General features: G+C 35.3%; 1 protein-coding gene across 2 annotated transcripts; it reads right to left on the bottom strand.

The window, feature by feature from the left end:
* Positions 1 to 1,637: 1,637 nt before the first annotated feature.
* On the bottom strand, positions 1,638 to 22,818 carry LOC142981542 (uncharacterized). Of its 2 annotated transcripts, none has more exons than XM_076127538.1 (4): positions 22,678 to 22,818; positions 5,765 to 5,916; positions 4,614 to 4,783; positions 1,638 to 3,226 (listed from the first exon to the last, which is right to left on the bottom strand). In XM_076127538.1, the coding sequence occupies exons 1-4, from the start codon at positions 22,741 to 22,743 to the stop codon at positions 2,955 to 2,957; spliced, it is 660 nt and encodes a 219-aa protein (XP_075983653.1). In that variant the 5' UTR covers positions 22,744 to 22,818; the 3' UTR covers positions 1,638 to 2,954. The 2 variants fall into 2 exon arrangements, with proteins under 2 accessions (XP_075983653.1, XP_075983654.1); XM_076127539.1 differs by lacking the exon at positions 22,678 to 22,818 and adding an exon at positions 21,946 to 22,084.
* Between the last annotated feature and the right edge of the window lie 1,526 nt (positions 22,819 to 24,344).

Raw genomic sequence — 24,344 nt, 5'->3', positions numbered from 1 at the left:
TACTTAGTGATTCCTCATCGTCTGACTTAGGCTACTATAAAAATTATCTTTTGTTACAAGCAAGCGAATTGAGGAGATGCGGCAAGATAGTAATAAAAGCCTAAAACAAGACTATCTACTGTCGTAAAATCTTTATCGCCTTTCATATCGAAACGACAAACTCGTAGACGACAATCTCTTCATAAACGACTTTTCTACCGGCAAAAACAATACTTACTCTTCGCACATTCTCTTAAAATATCGATACTAAAACAATATCATACATTTCGACATTAACTTATCAAAGAATAAACGTCTAGAACAATTCCTATAAAAACATTACTAGCAATAGTCCTCAGAGAATATTGCTATTAAGCGAACGGCAGGCGCTTCACAATAAATATAATGTATTTATATTTTGTTTATTCTTTTGTACATGAGGCATAATTTTATTCGTTTTACGATACCTGAGGGAAATTGGGTTGACGTCGACGGCAAAAACGTTTTATTTTGTTGTGTCTGTGCCAATTTTTTGTTTGTTTCAACATGAAATAATATATTTTTCCTTGTAACTCCTGTGTGATTTATTGAAGAAGTGATCAATCATCGTCATGGGAAGAGCCAACGTCTTAAGCTTAAGTTTTCTTTACTCTTAAGGCTTGCAGCACACCATACGCACTCGGTATTGGATGGTTATAACAGTATACACTTCTGCTATACAGTACCTACTAATCGACGCCATTCCATCAGTTTGTCGACTGTTTTTTGATGCCAACAGTCATCCATTGGTTGGGTAAGCTATATCACTACGCTAAATTAGGTTCCGATTAGCATTTGTTTGAAAGTCATACCTACGATACACTTTTATTGAAAATAAAAAAAAACTTCACGGCAAAAATAGTTTTTTTTTACATCGCAAAGTGTAACTGTATTTGGTTATATCTGTCGAATATTCTTGCTCGTCGTATATCATTGAAACAAAATAATCCACTATACCTACTATATTTTACATTTTTATTCTTGTCCTAGTTTAAAGATGGCTGCTATTTCGAACAGTTTCCGTCGTAGACGGGCTGATGGCCGATTTGTAGTGATTCAGACGACGAGGCGAGACAGAAAAACATCTTATTTTATTACGAGTACCTATTGACGGTGTACTGAACAAATAAAGAGAAAATGAAGTTTTATTTTTGGATATGTTTCACGCTTTTCTACTCTAAGGTGTAGGTAAAGTTGTATATCTATGAATACCCAAGTCGTATTAATTTCACCGCATCTAAAGTTGGACAATTGTAAAATGTGTAGGGCCGAAATGGATGAGACTAGCCTATACTCAACAGTGGGTGGATACGGGCTGATTAGATAGATAGATAGATCTAAAGTTGGTCCCCTGTCCCATGTAATAGGCGGTGAACTTATTGCTAAATATCACGATATTTTACAAATTAAATTTTGTACCAAATTAAAAAAGGTATGTTCGACTCGGAAATCGAACCCAAGACCTCGAGATTTGCAGCAATATGCTCTACCACACAGATCTTAAATTGAAACAATGTAAACATAGAAGAAAATAAAATCACAAAAATAAGTATTGATTACTATGCAATAAAAAGCAACTAAAAAGAGGTAATTAAAATCGAATAAGATAAATTATTTTTATTCTGATTTATTAACATTTTACATAAATAAAATCTTAAAATCTACAAAAAATATATTAACACATAATACATAGTTTTTGACTATATTTCACACCATGGCACCTTTTTATCTCAAACCAATGAACAAATATAAAATAAAAACATACTTAAATAAATATAAAATCAATCACAAGTATTTTAATGTTAACAATAAAAATTGTGACCAATATACATAATTATACATTATTCTTATTTTTGTATAATGAAGGTAAACTGTCATAAGTCAAATTTATCTCAATAGAATCTGCATCGCGATTGTACCGATGTTATATAGTGACTGGATCTAAGTTGCATCGCATTTGAGTCGCGTCAAGCACAATACAGAATTGTAATACAATTACGATCGTATACAACTAACTTAGCAAAGGCACTAAATCGATAATGTATCGCATAGATTTATAACAGTAAATAAATCTCCATTATACGTATAAATTAATTAAATTAACTCAAGTTTTATAAACCTGTAGTACTTTCAATACTATTTTCTAAGTATAGCCTCTAAATTGTAGTTATTTATTACATTAGTCTGTTACACACATAGCACACATATATTATTATAGACCATTCGCTAGTGGTTTCCCAATTTAACAGTTAAAATATTCACGTTATACTTGTTATACGTCATATTAAGATTTGTATACATATAAGATGGACAACGGATAGGTCACCGCGCATTTTCACAGGGTACCAGATACGTAGCATTTTAATATTATGCATATAATATCTTCAAAAGAGTAACAAAAAAGTAGCATATTTTCAAAAATTCCCGACCAAACAAATTGAGCCAGAATTTTACTCGAACCACAGAATAGTTTTAAAATTTTCTCGTAAAAACGATCTCTTTATAAAGGTGCCCTAAAATTTTACGAACACAGACGATATAGATAAGTCACAACCTTTTAAAACACCAATATTAGAACGAGGTTAGAAATTTTAAGCTATCTACTTAAAATCTTTTTACTTTAGGCACGAACATAACATCTTATCGCAACGTAAAGCTTTTTAAAAATATTTTCCACACTAATTCGAAATTCCCACTCTGATGTAATCCATCGAAAAAAATATGTACCGCCGAAACGACAAAAACAATGGTGACCTTAAAAATTAAAAACTGTAACCGAACAAATAACTATATAGGTACTCTATTTCTTAAAATTTCAAAGCCAAAAAATCCCTTGAATTTTAAAGCTCACAATCACCTTTTTAACAATATTTAGCGAATTTAAATAGCACTTCAAGAATTCATTCAATTTACAACACACATATAAATCAAAAAACTTATCTACTTCCATTACTACCATTACTAGGTTTGAACAAAGCGAGAAAGCCTCCCCAGAGCAACTGTAGGATGCTTCCGAAGAATTCCAGTACATAAATGAAAGGTCCTTCCCTGGGTTTCTCAGGTTCGATGTCGTCTAATTCTAAGGAGTCCAGGTCATTGTCCACCTCGTTCTTTATGGTGTCGTTCTTTTCCAGTTTGGCTGGAAGGTACGAGGATAGGCTGGAGTACAGTGTGATCTTTTCTGGCTTCTTGTCTGATTTTGTTATGCCTGTGAAAGGATAGGATAATTTAGCTGCAGATCTACTTGTTTTCTGTTAAAATTAAATTGAAATCATATGGTGGTTGTTACAGAGGTTGAATGTATCATTCGTTTTAAAAATAGCTTTAAACTATTAAGTACCTATTAACTTTCCTTAATACATTCATGCAGCATATTAATGTAAAAGTATTGTTACTTCATCACCCCAATGCCACTGAACGGATTTTTATTTTCCTTGGTACTCAGATACTTTAAAACCTGGATTAACACACGTTATAATACTTTTTATCCTAGAAAATACTTTAACATAGACAAAGTCGCCGGCAGCAGCTAGTTTACCATACACTTTGACATTTATACGTAAAACCAAATTTATAGAGAAGTGGGAACTAACACTATGCAGATACAATTATTAGTGACATTTCGTACTCCTGCAGATTCCAGGAAACGGCATAATCTTGTTTTATCCCCGTCTAGCGACGTGAGCTCCCAGTCCTGGCAGCTACTAACGTATTCACTCAATGTATGTATATATTCCAAGAAGCTACTCGTACCTTAGAAGCTTGTGGCTAAGAATTAACAGCCGCGCAGATCGATCTCTCAAGTTTAGCTACGCTTGCCGAGGTTGATAAATGGATGGGTGATTAAACATTCCGAGTTCCTTCGTGTTTCGGGAGACAAGTTAAATTGTGTGTCCCGGCTGTCATTTTCAAAGATGACAATCGTTACCAGTAGTCAGAACCTTGAAAGTCTAATAACCAGTCTTACCTAAGGGTATTGTGTTACAACGCAGGTAACTGGGTTGTGGAGGTCATATAGGCAGTAGCCATGTAAGGTACTGGTATTTAGCTGCATCCAGTGAGACTAGAAGCCTACTCCAACATAGTTGGGTCTTTACCAGTAGTCAGCAACTTGAAAGTCTGATAACCAGTCTTACTGGAGGGTATCGTGTTATTCCCAAGTAATTGGGCTGTGGAACTCTGATAGGCAGTCGCTCCATATAAAAAACGGGTATTCAACTGCATTCGGTGAGACTGGAAGCCAACTCCAACATATTTGGGTCTCTACCAGTAGTCAGAAGCTTGAAAGTCTGATAACTAAGCTTACCGAAGGTAACTGGGTTGCGGAGGTCTGATAGGCAGTCGCTGCATGTAAAATGCTGATATTCTGCTGCATCCAGTGAGACTGGAATCCAAATTCATCATAGTTGGGTCTTTCCCAGCAGTCAGAAGCTTGAAAGTCTTACAGAGGGGTATCGTATTATAACTTAACTAACTGAGTTGTGGAGGCCCAATGAGGCGCTCTAAGTAAAATACTGCTACATAGCTGCATCCACTGCGACTGGAAGCCGACTACAACATAGTTGTAAGAAAAGCTAGGCTGACATTCCTCTTACCTGCGACGGACAGTTCCTCCACATCTCTCTCGTGTGCGATGTCGTTGTCAACCGGCTTCATGTCGTGGGTCTTCGTGAGGTCAGGATCGTCGAGCAGTTCTATTTTGTCCCAGGGTTGTTTTGTGGTCGTCTCTGCTGCAGCCGTAGTCGTGGTGTTGTAGCCGAGGAACCTGGAATTGAGATATGGAGCTTTCAGATTTTATGTGAAATGAATTCTCTTAAGATATTTCTTGATACTAAATTAAAAGCATAGAAAAGAAGATGCTGTCTGCAATGTTATTTTCAGTTGTACCACTAGCTTTCTTCCGCAGCTTTGTTTGTGTTAAGTTGTAAAATACTTTTTAAAATCCAAGTTCTTCCTTTTACTTTTAATTTAAAAGAATCTTCACCCAGCTACCTACACCTAACTTATTAAGTCAAATTTTCGTTGCGCAATATAATATGCCTGCAGAAACTAGTATCTGCTGTCAAAATTTTAAGTTTCCTCTTAGTGATTTGTCAATCACTCAGCTCCCATAAATAGCTTCACTTACCGATCCTCTTAGCATAATCTAATTATTCCTATCCAATCCCTTTCCTTTGTCTCTTAGTGTATAACTCCATGACAATAAAGAGCCCACCAAACATAGCGTCACTGGACTGAGGAAGTCCATTTATGTCACTACACAATACACTGTCTGTTTAGAATATGTGACGACAATCATATCTGTTTAGTTATATACAAGTATTATTTATAACTCTTTGTTGTACCGTGTTGCGCAATGGGAAAACTTTTTTGAATGTTTTTGAAAGAGAATCCAAATGTAAATTCATTTCGCATTATGCTTACTTTTGTTGCAAAGTTCATCGTGAATGGAAAAACTGCACTATTCTTCCATCGCCCTATGTAAATATAATTTTTGATGTCGTAATCTGTGCCTTGAACTGACTTAGCCTGTGTGGTAGCCTCAAGGCCGGCCTCAACTTCATTTTTATTTTGGGTTTATACTCCCAAAATGAAAATCTAATTTAGGACATTAATAGATTTTTTTAAATCATTAACCTCTGGCATGATCTTGATCAAAGTGGTGGTAAACATTAATAGTCTCAGCAGTGGGACTGCAAAGTGCTTTATCATTGTAGTCTAGTAGTCTAGTAATTAGTCTAGTTACCTGTATATCGGCGAAGTGATTCTCTCAGCGATGTTATTGGCTATCTGGTGGTAGACGTCGAGGGAAGGGCTGGTGCCGGCCGTGGTGGACTGCGTGGTGTACACCGACACCACGGAGTCCTCTACCGGCACGCCGCTGCATTGTGGGGACAACTGGAACGAAGATAATGAAGAATTGAGATGGAAAATGATTTAGATTTTTATTCCTAAACAAGTATCTACGAGCACTAATGGTCAGCATGCCTGACAGTTTTAAGGTAGTTCCTGAAGGGAGACAAAATCTCCAACCTGCACTTAATCATATTCCGGTAGGAGACCGGTGACCAGTGGCGAGGACATGAATATTTAATAACTTGTGGTCAAATATTTGTTTCCAGTGGCAATCGAACCTACGTCACTACTTATTTTATTCTACGTGATAAGACGTCATACATCAAAGGATACTTAGTTCATAATTAAATAATTCGTATTTAAATCACAACTATTATTAAGTACTTTCACCAAATAAGCACAAGTAATTTGTACTAAAATGAAACAATAAAATCAAAGTATTATCACGCCTTGTTCCCATGGCAGTAGGCAGACATTGAGACTCATTATTATGTTAATTACTACCCTCAATGTCTTATAGAGTTATATTACGTCAATAGTGATTCAGTAATGTTATTAAACTATTAATTGTTTCAGCTAAATTGCTTATGTTCACCTTAGTCGGTACAAGAAAGGATTCCGCGTGTAATGTTGGTGGCAATGCCATCTAGTAGTGAGTAGGGACACTCCAACAAAATGTCTTTGTTATTAATATGATTTTTGGAATAGTTTAACACATTGATAAAGTCATTGATAATTTGAAAATCATAAATTATTATTTCTAAAAAACTATATAGGTACACATTTGAACAAAATATTTTTCAGATACATAGTTTTGGTAAGTTACGACAATCGAAAATTGGTGAGTTTAGAATCCTACATTTTGCATTATCAATATGAATCGTTTCCAAAAACTAGCTCTTTATAGAAGCGTATACAGTAGTATTAAGTAATTAGCAAATTCAATGTAATAATATTTTTTAAATACCCTTTGCTATATACAAAAACAGAAATACTTACATATATTTTTGCTACGGCAAAACTAAGCATGAATATATGTCAAAAGAAACATTATCTCCACATTAAACAGACGATGTTCATCACTATTCAGCAAAGGTAGGAGACATCAAAAGAAATTTATTCGACGACACTAGCGCCACCTCACGTACTAACTATAAAACAAGTAAATCGACAACACTGAACGTGAATTTTAAATAGATAGTGTTGATCTTTTCATAGTTTTGTATGGTTTTTGTATTATTTTAGTAACATATGATTTAACTGATTTATAATAACAGGAATTCCTACACACAAAAAATCACGCCTTCTTCCCATAGGAGTTGCAGAGACCGAAGAACGCAATCATTTCATTCAAAAAGTGCCTGATTGCGGTATATGATTAATTTGCGTACCGTAACATAAAGGAGATTTATTTATCTTTACTGCAAGGTACAAGACATTTTTTTACAGTGGATATCCGTTTGACCAATAAATAAATAAAAAGACTTACAAACACTTAAAATTGTCCTATAGAAAAATTTGTGTAACTTTACAACACTTAAATTAGTGATAAATTAATTAGTGATAGGGATTTTTACTCGACACAAAATGATGAGTTTAATAGTTCACAAATAGTTTTTTACTGGGTTTTGTATATAAAATCGAGTAATACTGTCTGCGTGCCTATCTGCAAAGTTTTTCGAAATACTATATAATTTGCGTTTAAGTTTAAGAACATTCAGCTTCGCAAGCATTTTCAGCAGTTTACGAACATACAAATCTCACAACTTATGCCACCATTTAGCCTTTATCTAAACCAGCAATAACTGCTAAAATAACCAAGTAACACGCAATCTCTAGGAAGCACTAAACCCCTAAAGATTAAACTCGCATCAAACAATAGGTGAGGAACTGAATGGCATTGGCACGTGAGCTGCCTGCCAACTGCGCGCGGAGGTTATGTCGAGGACCAGCCTTGTGATGGTTACTGCGTTTATGTCATCGGGATGTGACTTGGTTTTGTGATGAGGATGGACTTAGGTATTAGGTGAATTGGGTAGTTGACTGGTTTAACGAAAAATTATTTAACTGGTATTATAAAACTACTCTGGTACTCTACGTGTACGGTGCAACCGTACATTGCACAATTATCATTCAGTCATGTCAGCATTTTCGCGACGACGCATTCGTAATTCATTAGTTTTATATAAAAATCAGTTCACTACCGGTCATCAACCGCGTCGCGTGTACTCTATCATTCTATCATTTATCATTACTATCAGTTTATACGTAGCATTAGAACTTTAGCAGTAATAAACATATTTTTCTTCTATCTAGCTTCTCGTATCATTTTATATCAGTATCTATATCAATCGAGAGGTGTTTGGTACAATACCACACATCTTTTTGGTCCTTCGAGAATAAAACGGACACTCAGTTACATTTCGCGTGTGAGACTGTTACATAGTGAAGTGTATAACCAGCAACATTCGTGAACTATTGTGTTTTGTGCGTCGGAACTATCAGCGGTGATCGTGAGCATCCAGCATTCGCGGTCAACTGGTAAACTATTCAGCGGAATATCAAGCAAGATCTTTCCCTTTTTCTTACTTTCATCTGAAAAGCAACGATGGAAGATCTTTTGTCCACGCAACAGCAAATTGTTTCTGCTATTGAGCAACTTTTTACCAATTTTAAGAAAGACGGAGCGGAGAGGAAGACCTCTTCCTACATCAAGCGTCGTCTCGAGACCTTAGACGGCTACAGTTACTGGCATGAGTTCCAAGCAAACCATGACAATTTGTGCCGTTTTGGAGTAACATCTCATGAATATTTTACCGCTAATCAGTATGATATTGTAAAGGATAGGTTCGGTAATATACGTCAGGCGATACAAAATTATCAGTATAGGGAGGAAAGCAGGCCAACTACACCTATGTTGAAGCCGGCTACACTTCTTTCCGGGGCTGGATCGAGCCTGCCTTCTCCTTCCGTGTCCAAGGGCATTAGTAGTAAAACAGACGAGATGTTGAGGAAACAGATGAGCAATTTTAGAGCATTTAAACGAACTGTATCAAACATTAATTTACATTCCGTAGCAGAGAAATGGGAGTTCGATGATTTACTTCATACCCTTCAAACGCGTTGGTCGGTCATCGACACCTTACATTGGGAGATAGATAGTGACTTGGAAGGTTCAAACAAAGAGTATGAGGATATGTATTCTTCCTATGAGCAGATTTACAATGACATGAAAAAGACAATCAACAAAAAATTATGGTCTACTTCGTTCACTAAGAAAACTACACCGCAAATGGAAATCCCTACTTTTAGTGGTAGTTATAGACAGTGGACATCCTTTAGGGACCTCTTTACAGAGACCATACACAAAAATCCGTCATTGTCGGGAGCTCAAAAAATGCAATTTTTGAAAGGAAAGGTCAAAGGAGAGGCCGAGCGTTTGATTCAACATCTTACGATTAGCACCGACAACTACACTGTATGCTGGGATATTCTAAATCAGCGATACAATAATAAAAAACTCTTATTTACATCTCAAGCGAGTATCCTGTTAAATATCCCCATAAGCGCTAAGTTATCAGTCAATCATATCAAAAGAGTTCATTCAACCACCAACGAGTGTTTGAATGCCATTAGGAATTTAGGTATTGATGTTACATCATGGGACCCTTTTCTAGTATACATATTGTCACAGAAATTAGATCCCGAAACTCATACAGAATACCTTCAATCACTTAAAGAACCAAGAGAACTACCAGTGTTGAAAGAGTTTCTTGATTTTCTTGAAAGTAAATTTATTACATTAGAGACGTCAGCTAGGAAGGCGGATGTAAAGACTATTCAGAATAGTTTTAGCAACAATCATATCATATCGTCGTTGAGAAGCAAACAGCAAAAACTGCATTATCAAAAATCATCTACGAGTAATCGAACTGAAGCAGTGTCAGACGGCAACACGTTTGGACATCAATCCAAATACAACTGCCCCATTTGTGAAACATACGATCATGGCATATTTTATTGCGAAAAGTTTTTAGGCATGTCCCCCGATGAGAAAAAAAGGGCTGTAAAGAAATACAGTTTATGCAGTAATTGTCTTTACAATCATCATAATAAGGCATGTATATCAGAAAAACGGTGTCGCACGTGCAATGGAAATCATAACACTGTCCTACATGAATCATACACGCGCGGCAACGTGACGCCCGCTGCATCGACATCAAAATCCGCGACCAACAACGAGTCACCTCGGGGTCATTGGAACTCGCATGTGTCTTTGCAGGGCCAAGCACAAGAAGTTTTATTACCTACCGCTATGATAATGGTGCAAAACGCAGATGGAATCTTTATCAAAATGCGCGCTCTGCTAGATCAAGGATCGCAAACGTCATTGATAACAGAGAACGCAGCGCGACTATTATGCCTTCCGAGACAAAAACTGAAAGGTGTGGTGTCCGGTGTAGGTTCCAAAAATAGTAATTGTACAGGAGCAATCACTATTAATTTCAAATCAATATATAGCAATATCATGTATCAATCGGATGTCTTTATCATGCAGTCGTTAGTGAATAATTTACCTAATGTTACCTTTAACAAGCCAGCATGGTCTTGTCTAGATAATATTCAACTTGCCGATACCGAGTTTTACGTCAGCCGTCCTGTCGATATACTCTTAGGTAGCGAAGTATATTCGGAAATCATTTTAGAGGGGATTTGCAAATCAGATTCCTTCCCGACTGCTCAGCAGACTAGCCTCGGTTGGATATTATGTGGCAAAACTATCAAACCATTACAATGCAACGTAGTTTTGAGAAACATGGAAGATATCAAAAGATTTTGGGAGATAGAGGACATAAGTCAGCATGACAATACTACGTATTCACAAGAGGATCAAAAATGCATAGATTTTTACAAAAATACGACTAAGCGACGCCAGGATGGCAGATATGAAGTTCGGTTGCCCTTAAAATCAATGTTCTATGAAAATTTAGGCAACTCAAAGTCCAAAGCAATTGCACAATTTAAACAGTTGGAAAGAAAATTTACTCAGCAAAAAGATATTGCACGTGAATATAAATCATTTATTCATGAATACCTATCACTCGGCCATATGACGTTAGCAAGCAAAAACTGTGAAATTGACAAAAGTTATTATTTACCTCATCATTGCGTTCATAAGGCTGATTCCACAACGACGAAATTACGCGTTGTTTTTAATGCGTCCTCAAAAACAACCTCTGGATATAGCTTGAATGATCTTATGTATCGAGGGCCAAACTTACAGCAAGATTTACAAAATTTGATCATTATATGGCGGCAGTTTAGATACGGATTTACAGCAGACATAGAGAAAATGTTTCGTATGATTTGGGTGAACGAATGTGATCAAGAGCTGCAGAAGATCGTTTGGAGAGATCATCCTGGAGACAGGGTACAAGAATTTCGTTTGACAACCGTGACATACGGAACAAAAGCAGCGCCTTTTCTTGCAATGATGACTTTACGTCAACTTGCTCAAGATGAAAAGCCAAATTATCCCAACAGCTGTGCTATTAATATTTTATTGAACTCGTTTTATATGGACGACGCCTTATACGGAGCACATCAAATTGAATCGGCTAAACGTATACAACATGAACTAATACAAATATTGCAATCAGGCGGTTTCAACTTGCGCAAGTGGAAGTCCAATACACCTGAGTTGTTACATAACGTTGATTCACTTGACAACAATCAATCTGGATATGATTTCAGACATATAGAATCAACAAAAACTTTAGGACTCAGCTGGAATCCGCATGAAGATACATTCCATTTTCAATACAACATAGAAAAAAATATATCAAAAACAACTAAGCGTACATTGCTATCAAACATATCAAAACTATTTGACCCGCTAGGTTGGCTTTCCCCGATCACAACTAAATTAAAAATCCTGTTTCAAAAGGTTTGGATTTCGAATCTTCAATGGGATGACGCTTTACCGGATGAAATTCTTAGAGAATGGATTAAAATTCGGGAAGATCTTGTCACCATTAATCAATATCGCGTCGAAAGGTGGATACAAACAGAGGAGCACGATCATATCGAACTACATGGCTTCTGCGATGCGTCTACTAAAGTTTATGCGTGTGTGGTGTATTGCAAGATAAATAAAACAAGCAGCACATCTATAACTTTGATGACTGGAAAAGCTAGATTAGTACCTACAAGCAAATGTATATCACTCCCTCGATTAGAACTTTGCGGAGCACTTCTTTTATCCAAATTAATGCTTAAACTTAAAGAGTGCTTACAAAATTATAAGATAAAGGAATACTGTTGGACAGATTCGATGGTAGTGTTGGGTTGGCTCAAGGGTGACGTCACTCGTTGGAATACCTTTGTCGCTAACCGAGTGTCTCATATCACACAAGCAGTGTCAGCAGAGCAGTGGTATTATGTCAAATCCGAGGATAACCCGGCAGATTGTGCTAGCAGGGGTTTGTCACCCTCTCAATTGTTGAATCACTCTCTTTGGTGGCGTGGACCTACTTGGCTAATGCAGTCAGAGATACCGAGCAGCAACAGGACATTACAATATACTACAGATCAAGAAGTAAAGAAGAATATCAAAGTAAACGTAGTCACAAAGCAAGAAAGGGAAAGTATTATATCACAACTTATAGAAAGGTGCAGTTCTTACATGAAGATTGTGCGTGCGTTAGCAATGGTTCTACGATTTATAAACAAAAATCAACAGAAAGGAACATTTTTATCATTACAAGAGTTACATAAAGCCAAGTTATTATTAATTAAACATGTACAGCAAACAGAATTTTTAGAAGAAATTTTAGCATTACAGAAAACTAACAAAATCAAAGCATCTAGCAGGATTGTAAACCTAAATCCCTATATTGACGGTGAAGGTATTTTGAGAGTCGGCGGTAGGCTTAGGAAAGCTTACATTAGCGAGGAGATGAAGCACCCCATAATTATGCCCAATAACAATCGATTAACAAATCTGATAATTGATTTTGGTCATGAATCTACGCTGCATGGAGGCCCGAAATTAACATCGGCATTTTTACGAAAGAAATTTTGGATTTTGGGCGGGAACAGAGCTATCAAGAAACAATTACGTTTGTGCGTTACTTGTAGGCGGCATAATCCCGACAAACACTACCAACTCATGGGTGACTTGCCGGAAGCTCGTTGTAATCGTTCAAGGCCTTTCTATAACACAGGCGTAGATTACACAGGATTTATTGACATCAAAACAAACAAAGGTCGCGGCGTCAAGACCACGAAGGGATACGTGGCCCTCTTTGTCTGTATGGCGACCAAAGCTGTACACTTAGAGTTGGTCTCGGATCTAACAACATCAGCATTTTTAGCAGCACTGCGGCGGATGGCTGCCAGAAGAGGTACACCACGTCACATATTTAGTGATAATGGCACCAACTTCTTAGGAGCGAACCACGTATTACAACAGCAATATCAAGATATTCAAGAGCAAGCCATTCCAGGAATAACAGCGATGGAAATTGAGTGGCATTTTAATGCCCCGTCATGGCCATCTGCAGGAGGACTCTGGGAAGCAGGCGTCAAGAGTCTGAAACACCACATGAGAAGGGTAATAGGCGATCAAAAACTCACCTACGAGGAGCTAGCCACCATACTAGCGCAAATAGAAGCTTGCTTAAACTCGAGTCCTCTTGGCCCTATGTCAGAGGACCCAGAAGATCTCGACGTATTGACACCTTCACATTTTCTAGCTAGTGGTCCAAACCTTACAATATATGATTCTGAAACAAATCTACCAATCAGATGGCAACTAGCACAAAAAATATATCATGACATTTGGGCAAGGTGGCAGTCAGAATACCTCACTCAACTCAACGCGAGAAGTAAGTGGAAACAAGCACAAAGTGAGATCAAAATTAACGACATAGTGCTAATAAATGACCAAAATACACCCCCCGGCAAATGGCCTATGGGAAGAGTTATGGCACTTCACCCAGGGCAGGATGGTCACGTACGAGTCGTTACTGTAAAAACAAAAAATGGACTCATAAAACGTCCCATTGTAAAACTATCCGTCTTACCAGTTCATCAACCTACAACACAAACAGACAATCAGCAACAAACAAATACAACAAGCAAATCATCGAAAAAACCTACTCGACAAAAATGTAACTTTACAACTATGGCTATCACATTTTTATTATTTTTTATGACGTTAATAACCTCGTCCCATACCTCATATAACTACATAACCTTTCCGAATAATCAATCACTATATTTTGATAAGATTAATAATATGCATCTGATTCGAGAAGATTGGAATTTAGTAGTTTATTTCGATATGAATCCATACTGGGCCGGTCTCAAAGCCTTATCAAAGAATATCGAGTACTTAGACAGACTATGTACAAAAATAAACACAGTGTCACATTGCGAGGGAATCCTCATACAATTACGTCACGGCTACCAAGAAATTCAACATTACAACCGTGTATTATCGAATCAGCAAATTGACGCCCGTGCGCGATACAAGCGCGGTATCATAAACGGTGTCGGATATCTAGCCAACACATTGTTCGGCGTGTTAGATGACCGCTTCGCAGAAAAGTATGAGCGAGACATTAATGCAATAAAAACAAATCAAAATCATATGGCTATGCTTTGGAAAAATCAAACCTCTATTGTTGAATCAGAATATAATTTGTTGAAGAGAACGGAATCTGTCATGGAAAAGCAACATAAAGCAATCAATCAAAAACTACTCAGTTTAGAAAATGCCATAAGTCATTTAAAATCTGCCGTACAAAATTGCACTATCATAACCGATTTTAATTTGTCGGCATTAATAGCTAACAATATATTGTTACAATTGAAAACCATTCAAGATGAGTTAATCGATACTGTTACCGATATATATCATGGCAAATTCAACTTGCACATGATATCACCCCAGCAATTAAAGCACGAGATTGATGTCATTTCGAGTCATCTCCCAAATGATCTTATGTCACCTGTAGATGGAATGCAGTTTACAGAGATCTATCATTTACTTAGAGTACGCACCAAAATGTCAGAACACTACCTTATCTTTGAAGTAAAAATACCACTGATTACCAGGGATATTTACGAAATTCTTAAAATCATTCCAGTGCCCCATAGAGTCGATCTGCAAATGCTCGAGATAGTGCCTGTATCAGAATACGTTGCCGTTAACTTAAAAAAGGACGCTCTATTATCATTAACCGAAAACGATATCAATTCGTGTACACAACACAATCCAGGCACTTTGTTATGTAGCTTACAAAAGCCTATATATAACATCAAAAATGATGAAAGCTACTGTTTGATTTCGCAAGCGACTGGAGCATGTAAAACAATAGCTAAGCCGTGTATAAATAAATTTATAGAAACAAATAAAATGAATCATTACTTATACACTTGCTGTGAATTATGTCGACTACGTTTGTTGTGCCCCGATCAAATTTCCGCATTACAATTGACCCATGCAGGCTTGTTTAACATAGGTCAAGGATGTGTTATAAAGACGGAAAACTTTAGTATTTATGGACACCGACAAGGTTCAAGCAAAACGATAGTCCTGCCGGAAATAAACACATTTGAGATGGCACCTATCAACAACATAGTTAACTTGACACCTGCACTCCATGAATCAGTTTTCAACCTTAGTGACATGAAATTACAACGACAAGAGTTGTCAAATATCAAGAACCAATTGGATGTAATCAAGCAGAGTACTCCAATAACAGAAAATGTGAGTTTCCATGATGTACATCACTATGTAGCGATCTACAGTATTCTCTGCATCGTGATACTGCTTGGAGCAGCAGTAGCATGGCGACGATTGCGAGGTCTCTTCGGATGTTCGCGGTGGTCGAGGGAGGCTCCCACCGCGCCGCGGGCGGAGGACCCTGCGGTGTTGCAGCCAGCAGTTAGTGTCACCAGTGTCAGTGTCCCAACTCAGTGCAATAATGAGTGCGCGTGTGCCAAGTGTCGTAAAAGTGTAAATTGTTCGCGTATAGACCTCAGTGACGGTAATAGTGACGAAATTCCCACTAAAAGTTACTTTAAAAAAGATTCGGCTACCTCACCAATGTGTAGATCAGTGTTTCATATGGACGAACAGGGACAATAAATTAATTTTATATTAATCATACTTTAAATATCAACCATTGTTTTTTCATCTTGTTATCATTACTATCACCCACCCACATCTCTCATCTCGCCCGGGAGCATGTACGGTGCAACCGTACATTGCACAATTATCATTCAGTCATGTCAGCATTTTCGCGACGACGCATTCGTAATTCATTAGTTTTATATAAAAATCAGTTCACTACCGGTCATCAACCGCGTCGCGTGTACTCTATCATTCTATCATTTATCATTACTATCAGTTTATACGTAGCATTAGAACTTTAGCAGTAATAAACATATTTTTCTTCTATCTAGCTTCTCGTATCATTTTATATCAGTATCTATATCAATCGAGAGGAGTTTGGTACAATACCACACACTACGGGTATTCTAGTAAAAGATTCATCTAAAATGCTCAGGCTATGTAATTGTTTTTAATTGATGTTGAAATTGTAATTATTGCAGACTGAAACATTGTTTAAGAAACTAGTTTGATACGAAACAGTGAAGCCACTACACCCTACTTATGTCTATACCAAAATATCTTTTTATTATGGCTACCAGTCAAATCAATTACTCTTTATGAAATTACCCTATTGATTTTTTTTTATGTTTTGGTTTTGTGAATAGGTGTGATAAGTAAGTGATTAATGTAGCAGTAACAACTGCTTTGTAAAGTCTCAGATTCGATTCCTAAGTAATGGGGAAATAATGTACTCATACGTTTCTGCCACCATAATAGTGGTGTTATTACTCCTTGAGTATCAGGTTCGATTACCTGGTTGGGCTATTTTATAAGTCAGATTTTCTGTCAAATTTTTAGAGCTTCAGAAATCTCAAATAGCCGTTAGGCCTAGGACTGACTTCGGCGTTTGTGCGGTGTCTACAATATTTGAGACTAATATATAGCTGTGGTCCAAGTAATAAGGCTACAACAATTATATTAACAATCTTAAATAATACTGAAATATCGTAATGTTATAAATATCGATAAAGAACAATTTTTAAATCAGGTATACCTATAATGTTGGTCACTTTATGTGCCGAATTACCAAGAGTACCGTTGAAACGAGTTTGATTCATCACGAGATGTGCGATACGAAATCAACTTTCGCATGGTTTTTATTAAATAACTGTCGTTATAACAGCAGATTTTATTAATATACGTTTTGTTCATATTTTGAGATAAGTAAGATATAGATTTTCAAACATTCGCGGTTTAATTACGTTAATTGAAGTAGATATTTTAATTACGGTACCGCCAATGTATAAGAAGAAGCACCTATTACCTAAGTAGTAATAGGTGCGCCTTCCATTTCATGGGACTAATATTGTTATAGCGAATAGTGGGTTCACTACACCTCTGCCTACACCTTCGGGTATAACGGCCGATATATTATGTTTATATACATATGTAAAAAAGTAAATAATTGCATAAAATCTGTTCTTTTTTAGATTTTATTTAACTGAATTCTAGATATAAAGTTTTTACCTCTTATTAAAACTAAAGATCAATTTAATATCCTTTATCGTAAAAACTAATTCCATTCGCTTACTCGCTTGTTAAATATAGGTACCTACTGACATAAATATAAATATTTTTAAACAACCGTTGAATAATATACAAAATTAAATAATAATAATATGATATTTAAAAAACATCTCTCTCTCTCCCATGGGAAGAAGAAACACAAATTAAGTGTATATAATAACATTTGTATTACAACTCATTATTCATTCAATACATTTAATTAAAACAAAGTTAATTAAACAATGTCCAGTGACAGTTTATATGAGTGCTGAAAACAATGATTCCTGACTTTTCTGAGACTTAATATCTTTTACCGACTGCAAAAAGAAAGAGGTACCTGTTAGAATGATTTTTGTGTATTTTCATCGAGTGCTCTGCCATCTATGGATGGATATTTTGAAAATATTTATTTATTTGATAAAGTAATATGAAGTAAGATTTTAAAAAATAGTCCCATACATAACGTCATTTGATTCTTAATTGTATCTTAAAAAACATTAGTAGTTGTTTATAACTCGTACCTAATACCTGCATAAAATAATCGAGATTTTATACACAGATTATGACATAATAATATGTAACTATACATCTGAAAAACCTCCCTATATAAAATAGAAAATACCAATACCATTCTGTTTGACCCGGTAATCACACTCGGGACCTCAGCGTAGCAGGAAGGGAAAACTTACTAGTATCAATCTAGGAAGTTAATGGCTACTTATTTGGAGATGTCCTGAAGGAAAACCCTGTGATAATTCCGATACGACCTCGATAAGGATCTAGCACAGAACCTTGGACGTCAATTTTTGATGTTTTCCCTTTAGAACATGGGTGAGGAAAAGTCTAAAGAATTTGGAAATCACTGCCTTGTATCGAAGTTTAAAAGTAAATTGCGTTACTTTTATACCGATTTAATTGTCAATTCCGGGTGTATTTTATGTTTTTATGGACTGTATTATAAAATAAAATATTTTAAAAGGAAGATACATATATAATATCACGCCAGTTAAGACCGAAGGTTTAGGCAGTGGTATATGAAATACACCTGCGTAATAATTCTTCGCTAGTAACAATGTTAGCCCAAAAATAATATCATATAGCAATGTCAGTATTTAAACATTTTTTTTTTCGAAATTTCTTATTTTTCTATATTAACATATACTGATTAAGTTCCAATAAAATGATGTTATAGTACTTAAATGTGTATTAAATACTTTTATGTTTTTATTTATCTAATAAATTCGAATATCTATTTTAAAGTCTAGTTTACTTATTGAACTAGTTTTAAGTAAACAAATCAGACTACAACTGCGGATAAAGGTTATTTTTTATATAACAAATATAATAGAATAATTGAATTTAAAGGTAAAAAGCCGGTTCAGTGAACTACATTAAAACTGGTTTGAAAATCGTAATATTTGCCGATTTTAATGTCATACTAATCACATAATTAAAAACAATAGATGATTGTTTTCCCAATTATCAAAATTGAACTATTCTGCATTTACTAACTTAATTATATTGTAAAAAGAGAGTTTTGGCACAAAAAAGTAAGACAAATAAATACGATTTATTATATTGTGAAATAAATAGCTTTAAAATTCCTAGAATATCATGAAAGTTTGGATATTCTGTTGATAATAAATAAGACAACAAGACACATTTATCAATTTAAATATATGCGCTTTTGTTTAACGAAACTAAATACTAAGAAATACATTTATTCATTTGTTTTCTCCTCATTAATTATCCACGAAGGATATACTTATGTATTTGTTAAATCAGTCGTTTATTTTATTATTATCTATGTATTTCTTACGGAAACATATATTTTTGTTTCTGTTTGGTTAATAGCTAAATTACTCTTTACAAGTATGTATATAGCTGCATTCCTTAAGTTATGTACTAAGAAAACCTTAAACTTAGGGGTAGGTAGTTATATTTAAACTTCACATTTACAAATCATTTAAATAACAGATAAGTATATTATCATGTATTCTTACGATACTACGAACTAATATAGAAGTAAGTAAATAAATTTAAATAATATCGTTGATTCATCTCGACAATGTCATTGACCGACATAATCGTAAAACGTGACTAAATGAACTGATCATTGATAAGTGATATAATAGTTGAATTATTAACTATTATATAACAACACGGTAATATACTGTTAAAGTGTCTGGAAAACGGTGCCTAAATGGGGTCAGGTTCGATACCTGGGTGGTGTTTTTAAGGTTATAAATAGATTGGAATATACATATATGGAAAGAGAGAGTATATTATAACGCTATTCATTATTATTCGTTCTTTATATCAAAATCAATTGCTTTATAATAATCATTTAATGATTACGATGTGCATAGCATAAACACTTTCAATATGAATCCAAAAGTCTGCTTTTCTGTGTACCAATTACGCTTTTATGCTCGCACATCAGGACTAAATTTTATATAGCATCAATATAGTTCAGTTTGGAAGAGACCTTTAGACAGCATACGTTAAGAAAAAAATATTTGGGGGATTTTTTTCAACTCCATATAACATTTTTTAATTTTATCCAAATTGAACGACAATGGAGGTCAGCTACATAGGTCAGCTAGTCTTTACATAATTTATCTAAATTTAAAAGGATAATTCAGTCTTTAAGTTTCTGTCTATAATTTATGATCATAATAAGGGCTGTCGCATCCGTGCTAATTGCGAAATTCCGACAACATTCTCTTTTAAAATTATAATCGTCTACTTTACTTCTAAGTAGCATTTAGGTAGCCCTGCATTCCTAGGAAGATTATAATTAGGAAACGTTAAGTGGAAACATAAATATAAATATAAGTGTTTTTTAGTATTTTTATTATTTATTTATGTAAATTACTATTAATGTGTGGTTTTTGGATCCTTCGACTTCGATATCTAAAGGTCTTAAGGTCGATTACTATGATAAGGACCATTTTGATCTGTAATAAGTAATTAGTCAACTAATTTTAAAAATCAGACGTATTGACTCTACCTTTACCACCCATGGGTAATAGTCTCCTTTTCAAATGAGAATAGGTCCGACCCCCTCCTCATATCAACCACCCTGGCCAAATGAGGGTTAGACATTTACCATCTTAAGACCTGTTTTAAAGAACTTTCAAGCGTGTAAATCTTTTCTCATGGTGTTTTTCTACACTATTATTTTAAACGACAATTATTATTATCAGTCTGTAATGATCAGTGACTTTGCCTTTTTTACTCAAAAATAACACTTTCTTTTTGAATCAAAAAGGACTTTTAAATATTTTTTAAACTTTCAAGCCGCATTTAATATCATTGAAATGATATTATTGTATTTTAATTATCATCATATCAAGTAATTTGAGACCATAATTTTCAATTTACACACTGTATCACGATGTTCGACTTTTGAGCTGTACAACGGTATGCTTTTATCGTAATTGGAGCAGTCGTTTTCAATGTAGGACAAAAGAAAGCTCACATTATTTCGTACTTTATCACACGATATCTTTTTAATTAGTATTTGGGTAAGTTATTCAATTATTTCTTTAAACAAGATAAATAATGAGACTGTAAATATTTAAATATTTATATTAATTCTTATGTTATCGTACACACAGGGAGCAATGATGGCCTGTGGCAAAAGCTGTAACCTCCCACGCAAGTGGTTGCAGGTTCGAACCCGATGCAACACAGCAATGACTTTTCAAAACATTTGTATTAGAAATAATTATCACTTGTTCTAACGCTGAAGGAAAACACCGCGATGCAACCCTGCATGCCTGAAAGTTCTTGAAGGTATACAAAGTCTCCAACCCACATTTGGATAACGTGGTGGACTCAAGGCATAACCCCACTCACATTACGGAATATCCTTGCCCGGCAGTGGGAGGTTTTTTTAATTCATTACTGTCCCACTGCAGCGCAAGGGTCTCCTCCCAGACGAGGGGGAGGGGTTAGGCCTTGAGTCCACCACGCAGGCCAAGTGCGGGTTGGGGTTGAGTTAAATTTATTATTTATAGTAGTAATCGATTATCAAAAAGCCTCTATGCTATCTTGTAGCAAGGAACTCAGCAAGTTGCCTTAGAATCAAAAGAAAACTGCTTAAGATTTTTTAAAGGTCCTTTTGTTTCAAATGTTGAGCTGTCAATAAGTGATTAGTTTGGAATCACATGGCCGTAAGTTTAGTCCAATGATATATGTATTTATCACAAAATATTTTTTCATTTAAACTTTTAATATGGTATTTTTTTGCAATAACGTTATCAGAACCTATTTATATTACTTTATTATAATTAGACGATTTTAGCCAAATATTTAATGGGGCACACCACCCCTAAAGCCCCCTTAACAACAAACAAACAAACAAAACTCACCAGCACACACGCGAACAGAACCACAAACTTCATCATAATAATAATTAATAAATTATTTAATTTTAAATAACTTTCTGAGGAACGTCCACTTTTTACTGCGGCGGAGTCGAAAGAGGCGGTACAAGCGAGTGGCGCCCGCGCACATCGAACTGTGAGTGCTCAGCTGAGCGACGCCGGGACCATAACAGATGGACATGGTGACAAGACATTGGGAAAACATAGGACTTTACGAATAATTCTATATGTTATACTCGGCTTAGATAGATGTGTATGAAATACACACGTTTCATCATTAACATGATAGTTCCATGAAATAGGGGGCAAGCCATTTTCCGGTTGCGTTACCATACTCTGGGCTATTAGTAAGAAATATTTTAATATAAATTAGAAAATACCAATACCTTGCCCGATCTATGTTTCGAACCCGGGATTTTATGATCAGCAGTTGGTTTTACTACCGACCGTGCTACAAAGGCAGTAATTGAATTGGTAACGTGGTATAGAAAAAAACCTTGCCTCTTAATACATGGGACTAATATTGTAAATGGAGAAACTAAAATGTCAATAAATACATATGTAGTTTGAGATACATACATAACATCACGCTATTTACCCTTATATAAAGGCAAATGTATATGAAATACTCTCACGTTACGTCATTATCAAAAGTTCCTATCATTATAAGGCAAGCCTATTGACATAAGAATAAGTAAATTTAATAAAAACACTCACCACAGTCAAAATTATTCCGTAATAAATCACTTTCTTCATTTTAATTCCATTATTTATTTCTACCATTATTTTAAACTAAATACAAACTAATAAATAAGGAGTGATCATAATAAAAGTTATCAACCAACCCCACATTTTGGCTTTTAGTAGATCAACTGATTATTTCTATAATTTAATTCCTTCTTATATAATAATTGTAATTGCCTATGAAGTAAATAATAGTAATAGTATTCCATTCAGAATGTAATGTATTACAAAGGAATAATAGAATAAAGAAAATTCTTTAATATTACCTATTTATTGTAAGTTGTGGTACTTAATAGGGATGTTTTGCATATCATCGTTTAGTTTGACCGTTTTAATGATGTGTGTGAACGTTAGTAAAAATATCAAATTGAAATAGGTTTTAGAGTCATGATATTCTGGTTTTATTATTAGAATTTAAATTTGTGTTTTATATGTAGTATGAAAGTCTCTACCTAGCTATGTTGTAAGTACCTAAATGTTGTGTTAACGTTGCATTTGTGTACTGCAACGTGAAAAATTTAAATAAATGCATGCTATATGTACTTAAATTTTTATTAATGTAATAGTATGTCATAATTCTACAGTTAAACCATTATATAAACGCACAAAATTAATTTACTTAAACCTAATTGCAAGTACATACATAAAATCTTTTAAACTAAAACTATATCATTTCGACTTAAAACTAAACATTAACATAATGAATATCCGCATATATTCTTTATCATGGTCGCCCCAGCAGGCCGCCGCGACCCTGCGCAAGAGCATCGTGCGCAGCGAACCAACACCGACCATTGTGCATTGACGCACCGATCTGCTACGATTGTTATACTACTGAGAGATACCGGTGTCAACTGCAAATCGATTAAAATTAATGAATTATGTATTTAAAGAAATGGGCTAAATATTTTTTTATACAATCTACTCCCGCCCTAAGAATTGCTATTGTGCATTGGCTTTTACAAACGTATAAAACATCGGACACCAGGCATAACCAGACCCGGAACAAATTATTTGTGGATCGCACAAATTGCTCCGTGTGGGAATTGAACCCACGGCCTCCAGACGCAATGGTATTGGTGACCTAAACCACTGCGCCATTAATGCAATTAATATAATGAGGCAACTAATGCAAGTGAAAGATGTATCTGTTACTGTAAAAGCCCGGACTGTGGTAAATCCTAAGATTTTCCGGTATATCCTAAGATTTACCAACTCTCAATGGTAAAAGTCCGAACAATTCTTTTATTTCGAACTTTTACCCCTATTTACTTGGTAAATCTTAGGATATACCTCAAGGGCAGGTAAATGTAGCTAATATAAAATAATTTTACAGTTATAAAGAAGGAGTTTTGGGCAAACCGACATGGGTAGGTTAGGTTAGAAGGCTGAGGTGGGAGCGAGCGAAGCGAAGCTCCCACCTCAGCCTTCGTGGTTATTTTTTTTTAAACCACCCAGAAGGAGGAGCCCCGCGAAGCGGGGCTCCGGCGACATCTTCAAACTCTCATTATAACTATTTATTTCGGCATATGATTATATCCCTAGCAATATCTTTATATTACGGCTCAAACACATGATAATCAACTTTTACCGTTTCGTTATGTAAATCCTAAGATTTGCTAATTAAATGGTGGTAAAAG

Source organism: Anticarsia gemmatalis, chromosome 20, assembly GCF_050436995.1.
Source record: "Anticarsia gemmatalis isolate Benzon Research Colony breed Stoneville strain chromosome 20, ilAntGemm2 primary, whole genome shotgun sequence".
Taxonomy (NCBI): domain Eukaryota; kingdom Metazoa; phylum Arthropoda; class Insecta; order Lepidoptera; family Erebidae; genus Anticarsia; species Anticarsia gemmatalis.
The sequence above is the reverse complement of the archived record's forward strand: the minus strand, read 5'-3'. Positions and strand labels throughout refer to the sequence as shown.